A 20000-nucleotide genomic window follows, 5' to 3' on the forward strand; every position below is an offset into this window, starting at 1 on the left:
CACCACCACCATCATCATCATCACCACCCTGCCTCTTTTTCCCATCTGTAGGTGGGGTGAGGTAGGATCCATGAAGCAAGGAGAGAGAAAAAAAAAATTACTGTGAGTAGTAATCGAATGGGCCACACACTCATCCACTCACCATTGCAGCCCCTGGAATCCTACCACACAGACATACCTTTCCACACACACACACACATATATTCACTTTACACGTCACTTAAATGCCTGAAAGCTTTGCCACACTTTAGTTACTACAGTACATAAGGATATATAAATAAACACATACTTTTGTTTTATCACTTGTTGGGTAATAATAATAATAAAAATAATAATAATAAAATAATAATAATAATAATAGTAATAGGCAGTTTGTGTTTTGCTTGTCACTTCCTCTACCAAAATAACAACAGACACAGACAGACAGACAAAAAAACATAAAGGCAAACACACACACACACACACACACATTAAAAACCCAACAGACAGACAGACGAGTTAAAACAAACTTATTGGTTAAAGAAGCTCCCTAACACCTTTTCCTAAGTGATTTATTCTGCTTATTACACCTTACTGTCCTCTTCTGTGCTTACATAAATCCTTCCAATATCACCATACTCTGCATAAATAACATCTATCTATCTATCTATCTATCTATCTATAGCCCGACGCCCTAATCCCGCAAAGGGTGGCCACAGACAAAATGCCTCCAAGTCGCTGTCACCCACCATTTGACTACCCTCCCCCCAACTCACACCCCCCTCCCTCATATACCTCTCAACTCCATCCCTCCACCTCATCCTCAGTCACCCCCTCCCTCCACTTCACCTACATACACCCTCCTAGTCAGTTTTTCATTCTCCATTCTGTCCACGTCTTAACATACAGAAGGATATTAACCACCCATATCTAAAAATAAATCACTAAGGAACAGGCATCAGGGAGCTTCTTTGGCCACACCCACACCAGCAGACACAGCCATCCCTACAATGCATCAGCTCCCCCCCCTGGTGAGTTTCTGGTTCAGTGCTATGATACATAAAAATACAATAGACAGATAGATAGATAGATTGTACTAAAACACTGGCTACAGATAGACAGATAGATAGATGGATGGATACAGATAGATGAACAGATAGACAGACAGATAGACAGATGGACAGATAGATAGACAGATGGATAGACAGATAGACAGACAGATAGATGAACAGATAGATAGAGATGGATAGACAGATAGATAGATAGACAGAGAGATGGACAGAGATACAGATAGACAAACAGACAGATAGATACATAGATGGACAGAGATAGATAGATAGATAGATAGACAGCTAGATAGATAGAGATAGATGGATAGACAGACAGACAGACAGACTAAAACACTAGCATTTAGAGATGCATGTATGTGTGTAAGTATGTGTATGTATGTATTTGTGTGTACGCATGTAGCTAGGTAGGTAGGTAAGTAGGTGGGTAGGTAGGTATTTCAGCAGTAGGAGGAAAATTTCAACACTGCATGTTTATATTTAAAAAAAAAAAAAAAAGTGTGTATGTGTTTAAAAGAAAATGAAAGACAGGGTGTGGCTCAGTGTGCGAGAGAGAGAGAGAGAAAGAAAGTGAGGAAATACAGAGATGATTTACCTCACTCTCAGCCTGGTGGTGCAGAGTCAGTGTGTGAGAGAGAGAGAGAGAGAAAGTAAGAAAAATAAAGAGAGAAGAATTGAGAGAGAGTACGAAAGTGAGAAAAATAAAGAGAGAAGATTTGAGAGAGAGTATGAAAGTGAGAAACATAAAGAGAGAAGATTTGAGAGAGTATGAAAGTAAGAAAATAAAGAGAGAGGATCTGAGAGTACAAAAGTGAGAAAATAAAGAGAGAAGATTTGAGAGGGCATAAGAAAGTGAGAAAATAAAGCTAGATTTAACTCACTCTCTGCCTGGTGGAGGTGGGGGGCTGGGGTGGAGGGGGGCGCTCCCGGTGGGCTCACACACTCGCTGGTCTCGCTCACGGAACAGTAGCCCGGGTCTGTTGTGAGAAAGTGAGAGAGGGCTGCTATAAAGAAAATGAGAGAGAGAGAGAGAGAGAGAGAGAGAGAGAGAGAGTACATCTGGTAAAAAAAAAAAAAATCTCCATCTTTGCGTAGCGCCATGCATAACTTTGTGTACGTGAGCAGTGAAAAAATGAAAAAAATATATATACAGTAACCCCTCCAATATCCGGATCAATAGAGCCATCGGTAGGTTCGGATATTGGTTTCGTCCGGATATTGGGCCCCAGCTTATGGACTTGTACTTACGGACCCTAACACAGAGAAACACCTATACAACTCCCTCCGGACATGCATAGCACCTATTTAACACCCAAATCACACCAATAAGGCACATAAATGACTGAAATAAATGCAATAGAAACATAAAATGTGGGTTTAGAAGTATGTTCATACATTAATAAACATTCTGGTACTTATGGACTCTAACCGAACCTAACCTAACCGAACCTAACCGAACTCTGAAAAACACATTCCTACTGCACATGCATGAGGTAAGTTTAGTATGGAAAGAAGTACAGTATGACACTTCCTGGTAAGTATAGTATGGAAAAAATACAATATGAAACATTCTGGTAAATATAGTATGGGAAATAGTACAACATGAAACATTTTGGCTACTTACAGCAAGTCCCTGGCCACCTCGATGAATAACCGCCTCCTCTCGGACTCTGACAGTAAGAACGATTTCCTGAAGCACTTGCAGTACACTCTTCCTGAAGTCTTGCACTGAACTTAGTCAATAACACACAGAAGTCCGTTCTTTTCACAGTGTTCACTTTAGTCCAAATAATGTTCCATTAAATTTAAGTGTTGCACATTAACTTTTCCCAAGTTTTTTTAAGTTTCCAAAGCCAAAACAAAGAAGGTTAGTTACGTTAAATTTCTTTTCTACTTAGTCTTTTCTCCCAACTTGAAAACCTTAACACAACACACCGTTTTTTTCACTGCACAACACTCAAAATTCCCGTGTGGTCTAGTGGAGAAGTTCTTGCTGTTTATTCACTGTCAGAGCCCGAGAGTATCACTGGCAGGCGTCCAAGGGGTGCATCGGTGGGTAGTGGTGATGGCGTACCGACTACAGAAGACTCTGAAGACAGACGCAAACTCACGTCGAGCGGTGACTCCACTGTAGCTGATGTGCTGGGCTGTGGCTCGGAGCATGAGGGCCTGTCTTGGGGAGGCAACGGAGTGGAACCAGGGCTTGGCACAGCGGGGGTCACGGGCCTGAAAAAACTGTCAATCGTTGACTGACGCAAAGACAGACGATTCTGATGATTGATGATGCGCTGCCTGAAAGCACGCACTTCCTCCACGAGTCCCAAGGGCCCCATCTCCCTGTCGCAGTCCGGGTGTTCCAGGTAGTCTAGGACGAACTCTAGATGTTCCCGGAGTGCGCTCAGCTTGGGGATGGCTGGAGTAGTGTCCTGCTGGGCGGAGTCTGCATCATCATCGCCTTCGTCGTCGGAATCTTCAAGTTCGGGACTGACACCAGCAACCGAAGACGCGATCTCGATATCAGACAACGTCTGATACCCAGGATCGCCCTCGTCGTCGTCCAACCACTCACGAACATCGTCCACATCAACATCGTCGCCGTGCGTACGTAGCCGTGCATGGAAGTCATCCACGTCAAACCCTAGGAAATCGTACTCCACATCTGTTCCGAGAAGCAGATGAGACCAACCATTTTCAAGAGTTTTCACAGGGACTTCCTTCCATGCACTAGCCCAGTTGTACAGCGCAGACTTGATGTTGTAGCGGCGAAGGTTTTTCAAAGTCCGCTTGCCTCGAGTGTCACGTCCTTCCCTGCGCTCGTCCTCGTCCTCGAGAACCACCATCACCTCGTCCAGGAACTTCCGACGGTACAGGCGCTTTGTTGCCACGATCACTCCTTGGTCCATTGGTTGAATGAGAGCAGTCGTATTAGGTGGCAGAAACATGCACCTAATACGGCCATTCTCAGCAACCAAGTCCTTGTCGCACGGGTGGGCAGGTGCATTGTCGAGGAGAAGGAGAGCCTTTACCTGGTCGCGAGGAATTCCCAGTGTCTTCGTCTGGTAATGTATGACCTCCTTGACGAAGTGATGGTGAAACCAGTCTTTGAAAATCACAGCTGTGAACCATGCTTTCAAAGAATGGTACCATACGACAGGAAGGACATCCATCACCCCACGAAGGCACCGAGGCTGCTTTGCACGGCCAACAATAACGGGCTTAAGCCGGTGCATGCCGTTAGCATTGGCACAACACAAAGCAGATATCCGTTCCTTAGAAAGCTTGCGGCCAGGTACACGCTTCTCCGTCTCATCGGCGAGAGTGTTCGTTGGCACCGAGCGATAGAATAGGCCAGTTTCGTCAGTGTTATAGACTTGACCGAGAGTGAGGCCCTCCCTGTCGATCAAGCCTTTCACCTTGTGCCGAAACTCGTCCACTCCATCCTCGTTAGCGTCCAATGCTTCGCCATGTGCTTTACGGTTAGTAAGGCCATGTCGTAACTTGAACGCGAAGAGCCAACCCTCGGATGCCTTGAAGTCAAGGGCGTCGTGAAGCCTTGCAAACTTCTCAGCAGCAGCCTTCAGCTCCATTCCACGTACCATCACACCAGCTGCACGTTGCTGTCGATACCAAATCAACGTGGAGCGGTCGATCTCTGCATACTTGGGGGTAAACATAACCTTCCTCTCCACGTTGCGTTTGCTTCTCGACGAGAAGTCAGCCGTGTACTGCATGAGCTTGTCTCGGGAACGCTTGATATCGAACAAAGTCGACCGGGCCAGGTTGAACTCGCGGAGAATGCGAGAGGAAGACCAACCCGCATCAACCTTCTCCAATATCTCCCATTTCTTCTCCAGAGTCAACACCACTCTCTTCCTTTTCTCAGGAGGCGGTGACATCATCACGCACACTAAGAGGAGGGCAGAGAGCAGCAGGAGGCCTTGCAGCAAGTACAGCACCACCACAAAAGCGAGCACGTGGGCAGCCATGGCGAACAGCGCAGGTCTTGTCGCGGTGAGAGACAGGCGGGAAGTGGGGAGGATGCAGTGGCGCTCTATTGGACGTCGGAGGAATGACAAACCAAAACAATGCTCTCACGCGGCGCGCGCGGCAAGTTCAAATTACGGATGGCAAAAAAAACGATTTTTTTTCCAATTTTTTTGGATTTTCGGACCATTTTGGGAATGTTTGATCCCAGGACGATAAGGTTCGGTTAGTGGGGATGTTCGGTTATTGGGCGTCCGGATATTAGAGGGATTACTGTATATATATTTTTGTTTAATATAAACTTACAAGATATAAACATCCAGGGCATTATCTGGTAAAAAAAAAAAAAAATCTCTCCGTCTTTGTGTGGCTCGGAGTTCACAGGTTAAAGAATGGGTACACACACACACACACACACACACACACACACAGACACAGACACACACAAAAGTAATGTCTCTCTCTTTACACACACACACACAAAAGTAATCTCTCTCTCTTTACACACACACACACAAAAGTAATCTCTCTCTCTTTACACACACACACACACAAAAGTAATCTCTCTCTCTTTACACACACACACCGCTCGCTGGTGCAGTGGTAGCGTTCTCGCTTGCCATATGGTAGACGGGAGTTCGCGCCTCGCTCAGGTTGCGAAAAGTTTCACTGACGAAGTGGGTGGTTACTGTCCCCCTTGAGCAAGGGGATGGGTGTGTGCCTGTCTGAAGGTCACAGCCTTGCCCTTAGATCAGACTATATGAGCTCTCAGCTCCCTTCCGGGAGGGTAAAAGCTGACGATCACGACATCAAGTGATCCTGACCGACCCGGTGAATTACACATGAAGGTAATCTCTTTCTTTCTCTCTTCCCACACACACACACACACACACACACACACTCAAGTAATCTCTCTCCCTTTCTCACATATACATACACATTCTCTCTCTCTCTCTCACACCACCCACCTGAGCTGAGGGTGTCGGTCTTGGTGTGTGGGGCGGGGGGGTGCGAGTCCAGGGATGTGCCGCTCTCCAGGGACACACGAGAGGAGCTGTCCGCATCTGAGAGAGAGAAAAAGAGAGAGAGAGAGAGAGAGCAGAATTAGTCTCTTATATAAAACTTACTACACTCTTTTCACTCTAACTTGGCCTAAAATTGCCATCCCTCCATCTTGAATGCTGAGTTAAAATAGTGCTAGTCATGAAGAAGTGCTATGGAAAGGACGTAGAGCCATAGTGTTTATTTTATTAGACTTTCCTATACTCTTTTCACTCTAACTTGGCCTAAAGTTGCCATCCCTCCATCTTGAATTCTGAGCCATAGAGTAACACTGAAATATAGCGCTAGTCATGAAGAAGTGCTATGGAAAGGATTTAGAGCCACAGTGTTATTTTATTAGTCTTTCCAATACTTATTCTGCTTGGCCACGGAGGCTCCTTAGCACCCCTCCAGTGATTTATTTGGCATATCACACCTTAACATTCAACACTCAGCAAATCATTTTATATCAACAAAATCTCACACCACAACCACTCACTGGAAATTAAGAGGTAACATGGAAAATAAATTGCTTTCTCTCTCTCTCATTCTCTCTATGCCTATCTTTCTCTCTACCTACAAATCTCTCCCTCTACCTACAAATCTCTGTAAACTTATCTTTCTCTCTACTTACAAATCTCTCTCTCTCTCTCTCTCTCCCTACGCACCTGTGAGGCACTTATCAACAACGTCGAGGGAGAGAGAGGAAGCCATGCGTTGTGCTCTCTCTCTCCCACATCTCCGGAAAGCTGACACTCCCAGCACCACATTCCTGATGGGATAAAAAATAACAAAGTCAATAAATAAATAAATAATTAATAATAGTAATAATAATAAAAATAAGAGAGAGATATACACCAACACACACAGGGTGGTTGAAAAACTTAATCCCCATTTTTTAACATTTCAATATCATTTATAGGCTCTCTCTCTCTCTCTCTCTCTCTCTCTCTCTCTCCCCTTCTATCCCTCTCTCTTTACATCTCCCTTCCCCCCTCTCTCTCTCTTCCCCTCTCTATCTCTCTCTCTTTACATCTCCCTTCCCCCCTCTCTCTCTCTTCCCCTCTCTATCTCTCTCTCTTTACATCTCCGTACCACCCTCTCTCTCTCTTCCCCTCTCTATCTCTCTCTCTTTACAACTCCCTACCCCTCCCTCTCTCTCTCTCTTCCCTTCTCTATCTCTCTCTCTTTACATCTCCCTACCCCTCCCTCTCTCTTTCCCTCTCTCTCACCTGAGTTTGTTCCAGAATAAATTAGAGTGCGTCCACTTGTTCTCCATGACGGCTGTGTTGTAGTAGCCGTAGGTGATGGCGTTGGGCGTGATGCCGTGCTGCCGCATCTCACACAGCACCTTCACCGCCAGGATCGGCTGCGAGTACAGCCCACACAGCTGCATCATCACACGGTAGCTCACCTGGCGAAGGAAGAGGAAAAAGAGAAATTATCAGACCACAGAAAATATCAGAAGGAAACAAAACTTGCCTCTTTAAATATGGAAAGTTTCAGGCAAGGAAAGGCATGTAGAAATATGAAACCATACCAACTGCCACATCTAAAACACTTGAGTGCAAAGGCTTTACAGGCTATGGGAAAATAAGGAACGTACAGTCACCCCAAGAAGTGATAGCAAAGTTTCAGGTGATAGACACTGGTGAGGCACCCCATCATTCACTCACTTGATGTAGTACTGCCTTAGGTGACTCTGTGTAACAAGCCTAATGGTTCCTTGTAGCCCAGCAACCATTTCTAATGCTGGGTGGCAACCATACAACCAATGGTGGAGCCTACCATGGTGGCCGTGTTAACTGGGTGCAGTGACACACGTGGTGTCCATCTGGCAACCAAACTTTCACACTCTTCCCTGCATCTCACTGCATGGGACAGCCCTGCAGGGGCAGCTGCTTGCCTGCAACTGACAGGTCTGCTCAGCCAGGCAGACCTGGTTACTGCTACTACAGGGATGTAAGAAGCACTTCCTGTAGGTAATATATTACCTGTTTTTATGTGTATCTACAAAAAATTTTACAGCCTTCAGACAGGCACTGACTGTGTGACAACAGCTCATACCAACACCCACTTTTGTCTGGAAGAATAGTTTGGAAAATGGAAGATTTCAAAATTATTTTGTTTTAAAGCAAAAGTTTTTCCTGTGAGTTAATATTCCCTTCCATGTCAGGCATATCCTTCCTTTCTCCACTCTCCCTACCTCACCACATCAGCGTGTGGCTGAGGAAGAGACTGTGTGTTCCTGAATATCCTGATGGACAATTACAGAATAACACAGCCCCCTTGGAAATTTCTCACAATTATTTCCTCTGTCTGTCTGTTTGTCTGCATCTGTCTGTGTCTGTCTGTATGTCTGTCTGTCTCTGTCTCTGTCTCTCACCTCATCGGCCTGTGAGAGGTGAAGCTTCTGCATGTTGGTGAGTATCCTGAAGGCCAGCTGCAGCACCCGGCCCTTGTGGTGCTGTGTGGACGCAAACGCCGGCAGCTGCGCAAACCACAGGCTGCCACGGAGAACACAGCTGGGGTTATCTTACAATTTAATAATAATAATAATAATAATAATAATAATAATAATAATAATAATACTCCATCCATCATCCAATCCTACGTTGCCCCATGAGGAGAGTAGGAACCCGGGGCTGGGCAAGTTGGTCCTGACATTTAAGATGAGTGAAATAATAATAATGATAATGATAATAATAATAATAATAATAACAATAATAATAATACCCTTTCTCCTCCTCCTCATCATCATCATCAATAATTACTATCACCAAAATATTTCCTTCATATCATTACATTTCATTTATAAAGTTCAAACACACTTACATGCACTGCCCCTGGTTACCTGAAGTGGCTCTCCATGCTGCTCAATCTCTAGCAGCAGAGTGTGTGGGTGGGTGAGTGAGATGGTGTATGTAAGAGGGAGTGAGTGAGGGGAGGGTATGTGTCTGAAAATAAAGAAAAAAAGTGTGTGTGTGTGTGTGTGTGTGTGTGTAATGGAGTAAGTAAGTGAGTGAGTGAGTACAGTAAACACACACACACACACACACACACACACACACACACCTATAACACGTGGCCAGGAGACACTTGGCCCACAGTATGGGTGTCTGGGAGTATCGTGACGCCAGCCGCTGATCCGTCTTCACCTCCAGCTTAGTGCGGCGGGCCAGGGGGGAGGCGGGGGTGGCCTGGGGGGTGCGCACTTGTGGGGGCAGCGCCGGCAGCACCTCACGCGGGGGAAACAGGTCAGCACGGAGCTTTGGGAAACACTGCAGAGAGAAAATATGATTGTGTAAGTGAGGGCTGTGTGCTTAAACCTGAAATCGCAAGGTAGGATGCAGACCTCAAATTTCTGACAATGATTTTCGAAGCACTTGATGATGATAGAACTTTTTTGGCCCTGCTGTATGGCTGGTGACTGCACTGTGTGGAATGGGACAAAAGGGCCTCCTGCAGCACATAACTGAATATCTTACACCAGACCAGTGCAGAAGAGTTGAAATGGCACGGGAGGCTGGGGCATCAAACTGGCTGACAACCCTGCCTCTCAAGACAAAAGGCTTCCATTTCAACAAACAAGAATTTATTGATGCCACAGCCATGGGATATGGGTGGCCAACAGAGAACCTACCTCAACACTGTGCCTGTGGCGCTGCCTTTGATACAAACCATGCAACAGTTTGGAAGGAGGCTTTGTTTGCCTTTGACATGATGAAGTACATGACCTAAAGGCAAAAATGCTGCAGGAAATATGCCATAATGTCCCCATTCAGCCGGCTCTGCTACCTCTAGATGGTGAGAACTTCACACACAGATCAGCAAACACATCAAATGATGCAAGATGGATGTCAGTGTTCAAGGTTTGTGGACATGTGGCCAGGTGGCATTCTGCGACATTAGGATATTTGATCCAACGGCAGCATGTCACCACCAACCATGTCTCATGGATACTCATAAGAGGAATGAACAAGAAAAATACAGAAACTATCAAGAAAGGATCCAACATGTGGACCACAGCTGATTCACTCCCCCTGTGTTGACATCAGGTGGGATGGGTCCAGAAGCAGTGAGATTCTACTTGACTGATAAAGGTTCTTTCTGAGAAGTGTCAACCCCAGTGTTCTGTTATGGCCTGGATGAGATGTGGACTGTCATTCTCCCTGGTGAGGTCTGCACTGTTATGTCTCAGAGGCAGAAGACAATCAGCCCACAGGCCTGTCTCTCCGGCCGGTATGGATTACCAAGTTACTGTGGGCAAGAGTCGCACAGACCAATGACTCCAATATATTAATGTCTATTTACACTGTAATGTTAATAAAAAAAACTAATAAAAAAGTAGTAGTATAAGGCTGGTAACCACAACGACCACCACTACTTCTATTACCACCACCACCACCACCACTACTGCTCCTAGTACTATCATCACCACCACTACTACTGCTACTATTACCACCACTACTACTACTTCTACTATCACAACCACAACCACCACTACTACTTCTACTATCACCACCACAACCACCACCACCACTACTACTGCTCCTAATACTATTACCACTACTACAACCACACTATTCAGCTTCTGTGGCACTGCTACTCACTTTGTAGGTATAGGTGACGCCCTCTGGCAGGTGTGAGGCGTCAGGGGGTGGGAGGAAGAGGGTGTGTTCACTGTGTGCTGCCTCCACCTCCAGCAGGCGTATGCTGGGGTCATCATCAACAACCTGCAGCAGAGGCAATGCTAAGATAGCTAGCTCTCTCTCTTTCTCTCTCTTTCAACCTAAAGGAAAGGTAATTAAAATCTCTCTTTCTCAACCTAAAGGAAAGGCAATGAAAATCTCTCTCTCTTTTTTAATGCCTGCAATATTGTTCCCCGTAAGGGAAAAAAAAAAAAAAAAAGAGCCAAATTTAAGTATAATACTACTCAGGGATCAGGCACTGGTCACCATATAACTCATTAAGTAATTACCAAACACCTCTTTTACCTTCCATCCATCATCCATTATTATAACTGTATTATTATTTTCTTATTTTTATCATTATCATCATCATCATCATCTAATCCTACATTGCCCCATGAGAAGTGTAAGAGCCTGGGGCTAGGCAAGATGGTCCTGACATTTAAGATGAGAGTGACCAGCCTCACTCATCCCTGAGTGGCATTACATGAGCAATAAACCCCAACCAACCCTTGGATATAAACCTTCACCGGCTCAATCCCTTTGGAGCGCAATAATTACCCACTAAACCACCAGGCGCCATAATTTGGTTATATGGTTACCACCCAGCATAGTAAATGGTTTCCTGGTGTACAAGAAACCATTTGGCTTGTCACTCACTGTAGAGTCACCCACAGGCAGAAGGAAGAGGAAAGAATGAAGGAAAGAAAGACAGATGAGGGAGTGTAAAGTCACCCACAGGCAGAAGGAAGAGGAAAGAATGAAGGAAAGAAAGACAGAAGAGGGAGTGCAAAGTCACCCACAGGCAGAAGGAAGAGGAAAGAATGAAGGAAAGAAAGACAGATGAGGGAGTGTAAAGTCACCCACAGGCAGAAGGAAAAGGAAAGAATGAAGGAAAGAAAGACAGAAGAGGGAGTGCAAAGTCACCTGTAGGCAGAAGGAAGAGGAAAGAATGAAGGAAAGAATGACAGAAGAGGGAGTGTAAAGTCACCCACAGGCAGAAGGAAGAGGAAAGAATGAAGGAAAGAAAGACAGAAGAGGGAGTGTAAAGTCACCCACAGGCAGAAGGAAGAGGAAAGAATGAAGGAAAGAAAGCCAGAAGAGGGAGTGTAAAGTCACCCACAGGCAGAAGGAAGAGGAAAGAATGAAGGAAAGAAAGACAGAAGAGGGAGTGTAAAGTCACCCACAGGCAGAAGGAAGAGGAAACAATGAAGAAAAGAAAGACAGAAGAGGGAGTGTAAAGTCACCCACAGGCAGAAGGAAGAGGAAAGAATGAAGGAAAGAACGACAGAAGAGGGAGTGTAAAGTTACCCACAGGCAGAAGGAAGAGGAAAGAATGAAGGAAAGAAAGACAGAAGAGGATAGAAGGAAAGAGGAAAGGAGGAGGGGAAAGGGCTGGAACCCGAAAGCAGCACTACATCAAGTGAGTGGATGGTGAGTGCCCCTATCAACCACCTGTTTAATAATAATAATAATAATAACAATCATCATCATCATCTTCATCATCATCAAAACTCACCACACCAACTTTCAATAAAACACACACACACACACACACACACACACACACACACACACACACACACACACACAAACACTGACCTTCTCTGCACACTCATCAAAGAACGCCAGGCTTGCGTCCTTATCCGAGACGAAAGAACGTTCCTCGATGAACTTGCTGAACATCTGTGTGTTGACCAGCAGGGTGTAGAACTTGTGGTACTTGCGGTCCCGAGACTTGACAAACGCTGTGGGGGAGAACAGCAAGAATAGCACCTCGTATTAAGACTATCTATTGCACATCTATCTATCTACTGGGTATCCATCTGTCTACCTATAATGGGGATCTATCTATCTACCTATCTATCTACTGGGCATCTATCTGTTTATTAATACTGGGCATCTATCTATCTATATGTGCAGGAGTAGGTGAGAATGAGAGGGCAAAGGAAGGAGTATGTATAGTTGTGAGTAAAAGATGGAAGAGGAGCATAAGACAGTATGGATCAGTTGGGTCAAGGATTGTGTGAGTAAAGTTGAAAGTTGGAATACAAATGTGGGCGATTGTGTGTGTATGCGCCAAAGCAAGATCATGCTAGAAGAGTGAGAGAAGAGTTCTGGACAAATGTAGAAGTGTGCATGGAAAAGTTTGGAAGGAATGAGAGAGTGTTTTTGATCGGTGATATGAATGGTAAAGTTGGGAATGCGAAGGTGGCACATACCTGTCTATCAATACTGGGGATCTATCAATCTATCTATCTATGTAAAACGGTGCAGGAGAGAGTGGGAAAAATATCCATCCATCATCTAATCCTGTGTTGCCCCATGAGGAGTGTAGGAGCCCAGGGCCAGGCAAGTTGGTCCTGACATTTAAGATGAGAGTGACCAGCCTCACTCATCCCTGAGTGGCATTACGTGAGCAATAAACCCCAACCATCCCTTAGATATAAACCTTCACCGGCTCAATCCGATTGGAGTGCAATAATTACCCACTAAACCACCAGGTGCCATAATTTGGTTATATGGTTACCACCCAGCATAGTAAATGGTTTCCTGGTGTACAGGAAACCATTTGGCTTGTCACTCAGTGTAGAGTCACCCACAGGCAGAAGGGAGAGGAAAGAATGAAGGAAATAAAAACAGAAGAGGGAGTGTAAAGTCACCCACAGGCAGAAGGAAGAGGAAAGAATGAAGGAAAGAAAGACAGAAGAGGGAGTGTAAAGTCACCCACAGGCAGAAGGAAGAGGAAAGAATGAAGGAAAGAAAGACAGAAGAGGGAGTGTAAAGTCACCTGTAGGCAGAAGGAAGAGGAAAGAATGAAGGAAAGACAGAAGAAGATGGAAGGAAAGAAGAATGGAGGAGAGGAAAGGGCAGACACCTGAGAGCAGCTCTACATTGAGTGAGTGGATGGTGAGCATCCCCACCTACCACTAAAATAATAATAATAATAATAATAATAATAATAATCCATCCATCCATCATCCAATAATAATAATGATTATAAAAATAATAATAATAATAAAATAATAATAATAATAATAATCCATCCATCATCCAATAATAATAATAATAATAATAATAATACCAAAAATAATAATAATAATCCCGCTGGCCACTCACCCTGCAGATCAAAGAGGGAGGCGGTGTCACACGCTTGGCCAGCCTGGGCACTGACGATGGGCAGGAGGAAGCTGCTGTAGCCTCGGAGGATGCTGGCCGTGAAGCGCAGGAATGCCTCCTGGATCTCCACATCAAGTTGTTGCTTTGGGGGAGATAGGCGACGAGGATGTGACGAAGGCAGCAGGAGAAAATGAACACTTTCTATCTATCTATATGTATCTATCTCTCTCTCTCTCTACCTGTCTACCTATTTATCTTTCTATCTACCTACCTACCTACCAACTGACCTATCTATCTATCTCTAGCCAGACGCCATAATCCGGTAAGGGGTGGGGGTTCGTCTTTGAGTTAGTTGTTTTACAGGGAGGGGCACTAACCCTCCACCAACCCACTTGTTGACACGTAGGGAACACGTCTCTCTCTCTCTCTCCTTGCCTGTCTCCCCTCTCCTCCCACTCTCCCTACCTCCCTCTCACATCCTTCCTTCTCTCATTATCCCTTCCCTAATCCTTCCCTCTCTCTCTCTCTCTCCTTCCTCCTTCCCTTCCTTTTGTCCCTCCTTAACTTTCTCCCTCCCTTCCTTTCCTCTGTCCATCCTCCCTCCCTCCCTTTCCCTCTCCCTTCCTTTCCTCCATCCATCCTCCCTCCCTTTCTCTCTCCCTTCCTTACCTCCATCCATCCTCCCTCCTTTCCTTTCTCTGTCCATCCTACCTCCCTTTCCTCCATCCATCCTCCCTCCCTTTCCCCCATCCATCCTCCCTCCTTTTCTCCCTTTATTCCTTTCCTCCATCCATCCTCCCTCCCTTCCTTTCCTCTGTCCATCCTCCCTCCCTTCCTTTCCTCTGTCCATCCTCCCTCCCTTTCTTTCCTCCATCAATCCTCCCTCCCTTTCCCTCTCCCCTCCTTTCCTCCATCCATTCTCCCTCCATTTCCCTCTCCCTTCGTTTCCCCCATCAATCCTCCCTCTCTTGCTCCCTCCCTTCTTTACCTCTGTCCATCCTCCCTTCCTTTCCTCCATCCATCCACCCTCCCTTTCCCTCTCCCCTCCTTTCCTCCATCCATCCTCCCTCCCTTTCCCTCTCCCTTCCTTTCCTCCATCCATCCTCCCTCCCTTTCCTCTGTCCATCCTTCCTCTCTTTCTCCCTCCCTTCTTTACCTCTGTCCCTCCTCCTCCTCCTCCTCCTCCCTCCCTCCCTCCCTCCTCCTCCTCCTCACCTCTTTGCGCTTAATTGAGAACTCAGAGTCAATGCCAGCGTCGGGTTCTGCCTTCCTTGTTTTGATGTGGTTCTGTCGGTTCTTCTCAAACCTGTGGATCTTCTCGCACAGCAGCTCTAGGGTAGAGCGCAGGGTTCGTGCTGCTCGGCTTGGCAGCAGCTTTGAGACGAGATGCTTCTTGTCTTCTGGCCTGTGATGGGAAAAAGGGAAAACGAAAAATGAAAAACGAAAGACAAAAAGGTGGTTATGGTGTTGTGAAAAGTAAATCATGCCCGGTATATCTTTTTTTTCTTTGTTTTTCCTTCCTCTTCAAATTCTGTACACACACACAGACACAGACACACACACACACACATGCACAGACACACACACACATGCACAGACACACACACATATGGACACACACACACACACACACACACATACCTCTGCAAATGGGAGAGACGAAAAATGAAAGACAAAATTGTGGTTATGGAGTTGTGAAAAGTAAGAAAAATTGTATCCTTTTTCCTGTTTTTCCTTCCCCGTTCATATTCTGTAGATTAAAAATAAATAAATAAAAAACAAACCTATCTTTCCACTGCTCAATCTCTGGCAGCCTCCCTATTAGGTCCCTTAATCCTGAGGTCACACTCTATGATCTTGTCCCAGGGCCTGCAATTCAAGGCCCCCTAGCACTGAGTCCATTAAGCCCTTCACCCTGGTCTTTCTGGTGAGTGCTATGTTTGAACGGAGGAAGTGTGTGTGTGATGCACGTGTAATACATATATAACTGCGTTTTATGATGTTTTTATATTTCATTGTTAACTTAATGTTGCTTTATGATATAATGTGTTAATAGCAACATTTCAGGAAACTTAAGGATGCATTTAAGGTGGGAAATACACGTGGGTGAGTTTCCTTACAGGCCCATTCCCTATCAGCATATTCCCCATGAGTGTCAGTGCCCCAAATTTGGTAATATCAGCTCCAGAGGCACTTTTCACAGTCCCTATTATGCCCTACCGTAAATAAATCATACAGAATACTTGACAATAAATCCAGTACCCACAATAAACCCAATTCCCACACAGAGATGGCACCGGTGTGTGCAGAAAGTGTATAGTATGGTGATTGTGTGTGTGTGTGTGTGTGTGTGTGTGTGTGTGTGTGTGTGTGTGTGTGTTAAATCCCCACCAATACCCACACAGAGATGGCACCAGTGTGTGTAGAAAGTGTTTAGTATGGTGATGTGTGTGTGTGTGTGTGTGTGTGTGTGTGTGTGTCAAATCCCCACCAATACCCACACACAGATGGTGCCAGCGTGAGTAGAAAATGTATAGTATGGTGATGTGATGTGTGTGTGTGTGTGTGTGTGTGTGTGTGTGTGTGTGTGTGTGTGTGTGTGTGTGTGTTAAATCCCCACCAATACCCACACAGAGATGGCGCCGGTGTCCAAATCCACACAAATGACATCCAGGGGGGGATCGTAGAGGTCAAAGAAGCGTGAGTCTAGGCCCAGGAGGAAGGGGATGGGGGCGTTGAGGATGTCCGAGAGGCCCAGAGGACACAGGGGGACATACGGACATTGCCAGTGGAACGGAAAGATGATCTGGAACGGAGAGCAGAGGGTTAAAATGAGAGGAACAGAAAATGTTTGAAAAGATAGGGAACAGAGTGTGTGTGTGTGTGTGTGTGTGTGTGTAAGATGATATGGGATGGAACAGTGTGGGTTTTACAGAGACCCAGACAGACAGACAGACAGGCAGAGAAGCCATTAAGTGAGAGAGTGTGAAAATTCTTTATTGACATCATATTCTTCCTCATTAATTTTGCCTTTACAGTATATCTGCTTTCAAAATCTTTCATATCTTTTCACTCAATTTCATCTCCTAGACCAAATTTCTCAACTTCATTCTAAACCCATCACTTTCTATCATCACTTCATCATCATCATCATCATCACTCTGATTACCACCATCACCATCATCATCATCTTCCCTATCTTTTTTTCTCATCCAAGAACTGTGATATATTTTTCATCATTCTTAATTCTACACTCATCACTTCCTTTCACCATTTATTCATCATCATCAGCAGCAGCATCACCATCCTCCTCCTCCTCCTCCACAACATTATCACCATCATCTCCTTCCTCCTCTTCCCCTCTTCACCATCACCATTATTCTCCTCCTCCTCATCATCATCACCATCATCATCATCACCATTATCCTACTTCTCCTCAACCTCACTATCCTCCCCCTCCTTCTCCTGCTTCTCATCCTTTCTCCTCATCTTCTTCCTCCTCCTACTCATCATCATCACCACGACCATCCCCCTCCTCCTCTTCCCCTCTTCCTCATCACCACCATCCCCCTCCTCCCCCTCCCCCTCCTGCTGCTCCTCCTCCTCCTCACCATACTTATCGCCTCAGCCACGGCGGTGAGTACGTCTGGCCTCAGGGAGTGAAGGAGTAATTTCTGTTCAGTCAGGGTGAAGAGAAGCACCGTCAGGCACCCCTCGGGACCCAGGTTCATTACGAGGTGGTAGAACTTGGCGCCACTGTGGAGGAGAAGGTGTGGTTAATGTGGCGGGGTGATGCAAGGAGCGATTTATACATGATGTGGAGTGGCAGAACTTGGCACCACTGTGGAGGAGAAGGTGTGGCTAATGCGGTGGGGTGATGTGGAGTGGCAGAACTTGGTGCCACTGTGGAGAAGAAGGTGTGGTTAATGTGGTGGGGTGATGTGAAGTGGCAAGGAGTGATTTATACATGATGTGGAGTGGCAGAACTTAGTGCCACTGTGGAGGAGAAGGTGTGGCTAATGCGGTGGGGTGATGTGGAGTGGCAGAACTTGGTGCCACTGTGGAGGAGAAAGTGTGGTTAATGTGGTGGGGTGATGTGCAGTGGCATGGAGTGGTTACAGAGAGTTCCCTTCATCATCATTATCAACATCACCACCAACGATATCATAACCCAATTTATATCAACCCCTAACAGGCAGGTGACATCACGTAACGTCCGTGCATCAGGAGGTGGGTGTCGTCATGTAACATCTGGCCATTTTCTGTCCTAATGTATTGGTGAAATTTGGCAATATGGCATCCTTGTAACCTACTGTCCTGCCCTCTACCCACCCATGCCTAGAAACAAGTAAAATAGAATATACATACTTAAGTTGTGGTGTTTTAAGCGTTCAAGTACAACAGAATATATGTACATAAGTTTTGTTGTTATAAGTGTTCAAGTAAAGCAGAAAACACATACATAAGATTTTGAAGACAATGGACAGTGTAAAGCATGCGAAATGATAATTTTAGTGTTCGGTGGTGAAGAAACAGAAAATAAGTGAAAAGTTTGCTAGCCTCACCCCAGACATGCCTGGTGATAAGCTGCCTGCCTGCGCTCCTCCCCTCCTCTTCCTACAGCCAGGAGAGACGTATTACCATGTACATAACACCTCTTACCTTTGCTTTTCATCTATTTTTATCGATCTATGTATGTTTAGGCTTATTCCTTGATACTTAATTTTTTCAAGAATATGCCGCCCTACACGGTCGTATAATTGATAATCCTGCCCATAAGGGGTTAACAAAAGAGAGGAGACGGGTGTGAGCTGGGAGGAAGGCAGTGAAATGGCGGGAGACAGGGTGACATGGAGGCAATTTGTCTGTGGCTGCCCCTTACAGGATTAAGGCATCTGGCTATAGATAGATAGACAGATAGATAGACATTTACAAAGAAGAGGGACAGCAATGGAAGGATAGAGGAATAATTTGAGGACATAAATAAGAGGATGAAATAAGACTCACATGTTCAGTCTAGCTATAGATACACAGACAGATAGATAGATAGACTGATAGATAAATAAATAGACAGATAGATACCTGAGTGTAATCGGTGAGTCCTCAGGCTGTGTGAGTGAGATGCGTTCGGTGGCGTCCAGCTGCAGGAGGATGCGGGGCCGACGTGCACTAGGGAAAGGCACCTCCTCTAGGAAGTAGTGTACGTACCTGTAAGAATAGCATACATTAGCATCACTATCATCATTTATCCCTCTCTCACTCCATCTGTCCTCTCTCTCTCTCTCTTTGCCTTTGTCTGTCTGTCTATCTGTCTGTTTCTCTCCCTCGACGCACACTGAGGAAAGGCAGCTACTCTAGGAAATAGTGGACATACCTGTAGGAATAGTATACATTACCATTATCTTCCCTCTCTGTCTGTGTGTCTATCTGTCTGTCTGTCTGTTTCTCTCTCTGTGCCTGTCTGTCTGTCTGCCTGTCTGTGTCTCCCTCTTCTTTCTGTCTGTAGGAATTGCATTATCATCATCATCATCATTTTTCTTTCCCTCCCTCCCTCTGTCTCTGTCTCTCTCTCTGTCTCTGTCTGTTTTTCTCTCTCTGTCTCTCTCTCTCTTGACGCGCACTGGGGAAAGGCACCTACACTAGGAGATAGTGGACGTACCTGTGCGAATACTGTAAATTATCACCATCATCTCATTCTCCCTGTGTGTGTGTGTGTGTGTGTGTGTGTGTGTGTGTGTGTGTGTGTGTGTGTGTGTGTGTGTGTGTGTGTGTGTCTCGCTCTCTCACCTCTCAATGGGCACCACATGAGGGCCGCTGTTGGTCATGTGGTGGAGGTATTTCAGGAACCAGTATTACCACACTCACTCTCTATCTATTTATCTCTCTCTCTATATCTATCTATCTATCTATCAGCCTCACCTCTCAATGGGCACCACATGAGGGCCGCTGTTGGTCATGTGGTGGAGGTATTTCAGGAACCGGTCAAAGGCGTCGAAAAATGGCCACCTGGAGAGTATACAGACGCACTTGTTGGTGTGGACGACGTTGTGGCGGCCGAAGTGCTCATCCAGCTTGAGGGCCGACCGCTGCTCTGGGGTGAGGCGGTCGTGGGGGTACC

General features: G+C 45.6%; 2 protein-coding genes across 3 annotated transcripts in view; both read right to left on the minus strand.

Moving 5' to 3' along the window:
- The window catches only part of LOC145400746 (WD repeat and SOCS box-containing protein 1-like), a 456090-nt gene that overhangs the window by 374636 nt on the left and 61454 nt on the right, over positions 1-20000 (minus strand). The gene's annotated exons all lie outside the window — the stretch shown is intronic.
- Positions 1-20000, minus strand: part of Crag (DENN domain-containing protein Crag) — a 92561-nt gene that overhangs the window by 55775 nt on the left and 16786 nt on the right. Inside the window, 14 exon segments of the mRNA XM_080273158.1 lie at positions 1928-2023; positions 5999-6094; positions 6740-6843; positions 7304-7485; positions 8458-8578; positions 9147-9352; positions 10685-10807; positions 12365-12510; positions 13883-14024; positions 15098-15287; positions 16513-16688; positions 17494-17638; positions 18965-19090; positions 19802-20000. The exon segment at positions 19802-20000 is cut by the window's right edge and continues 66 nt beyond it. Coding sequence (XP_080129284.1) covers positions 1928-2023; positions 5999-6094; positions 6740-6843; positions 7304-7485; positions 8458-8578; positions 9147-9352; positions 10685-10807; positions 12365-12510; positions 13883-14024; positions 15098-15287; positions 16513-16688; positions 17494-17638; positions 18965-19090; positions 19802-20000 — 2052 coding nt within the window.

This window comes from Coenobita brevimanus, chromosome 53, assembly GCF_032717465.1.
Source record: "Coenobita brevimanus isolate Jiangsu-jjx chromosome 53, ASM3271746v2, whole genome shotgun sequence".
Classification (NCBI taxonomy): Eukaryota; Metazoa; Arthropoda; class Malacostraca; order Decapoda; family Coenobitidae; genus Coenobita; species Coenobita brevimanus.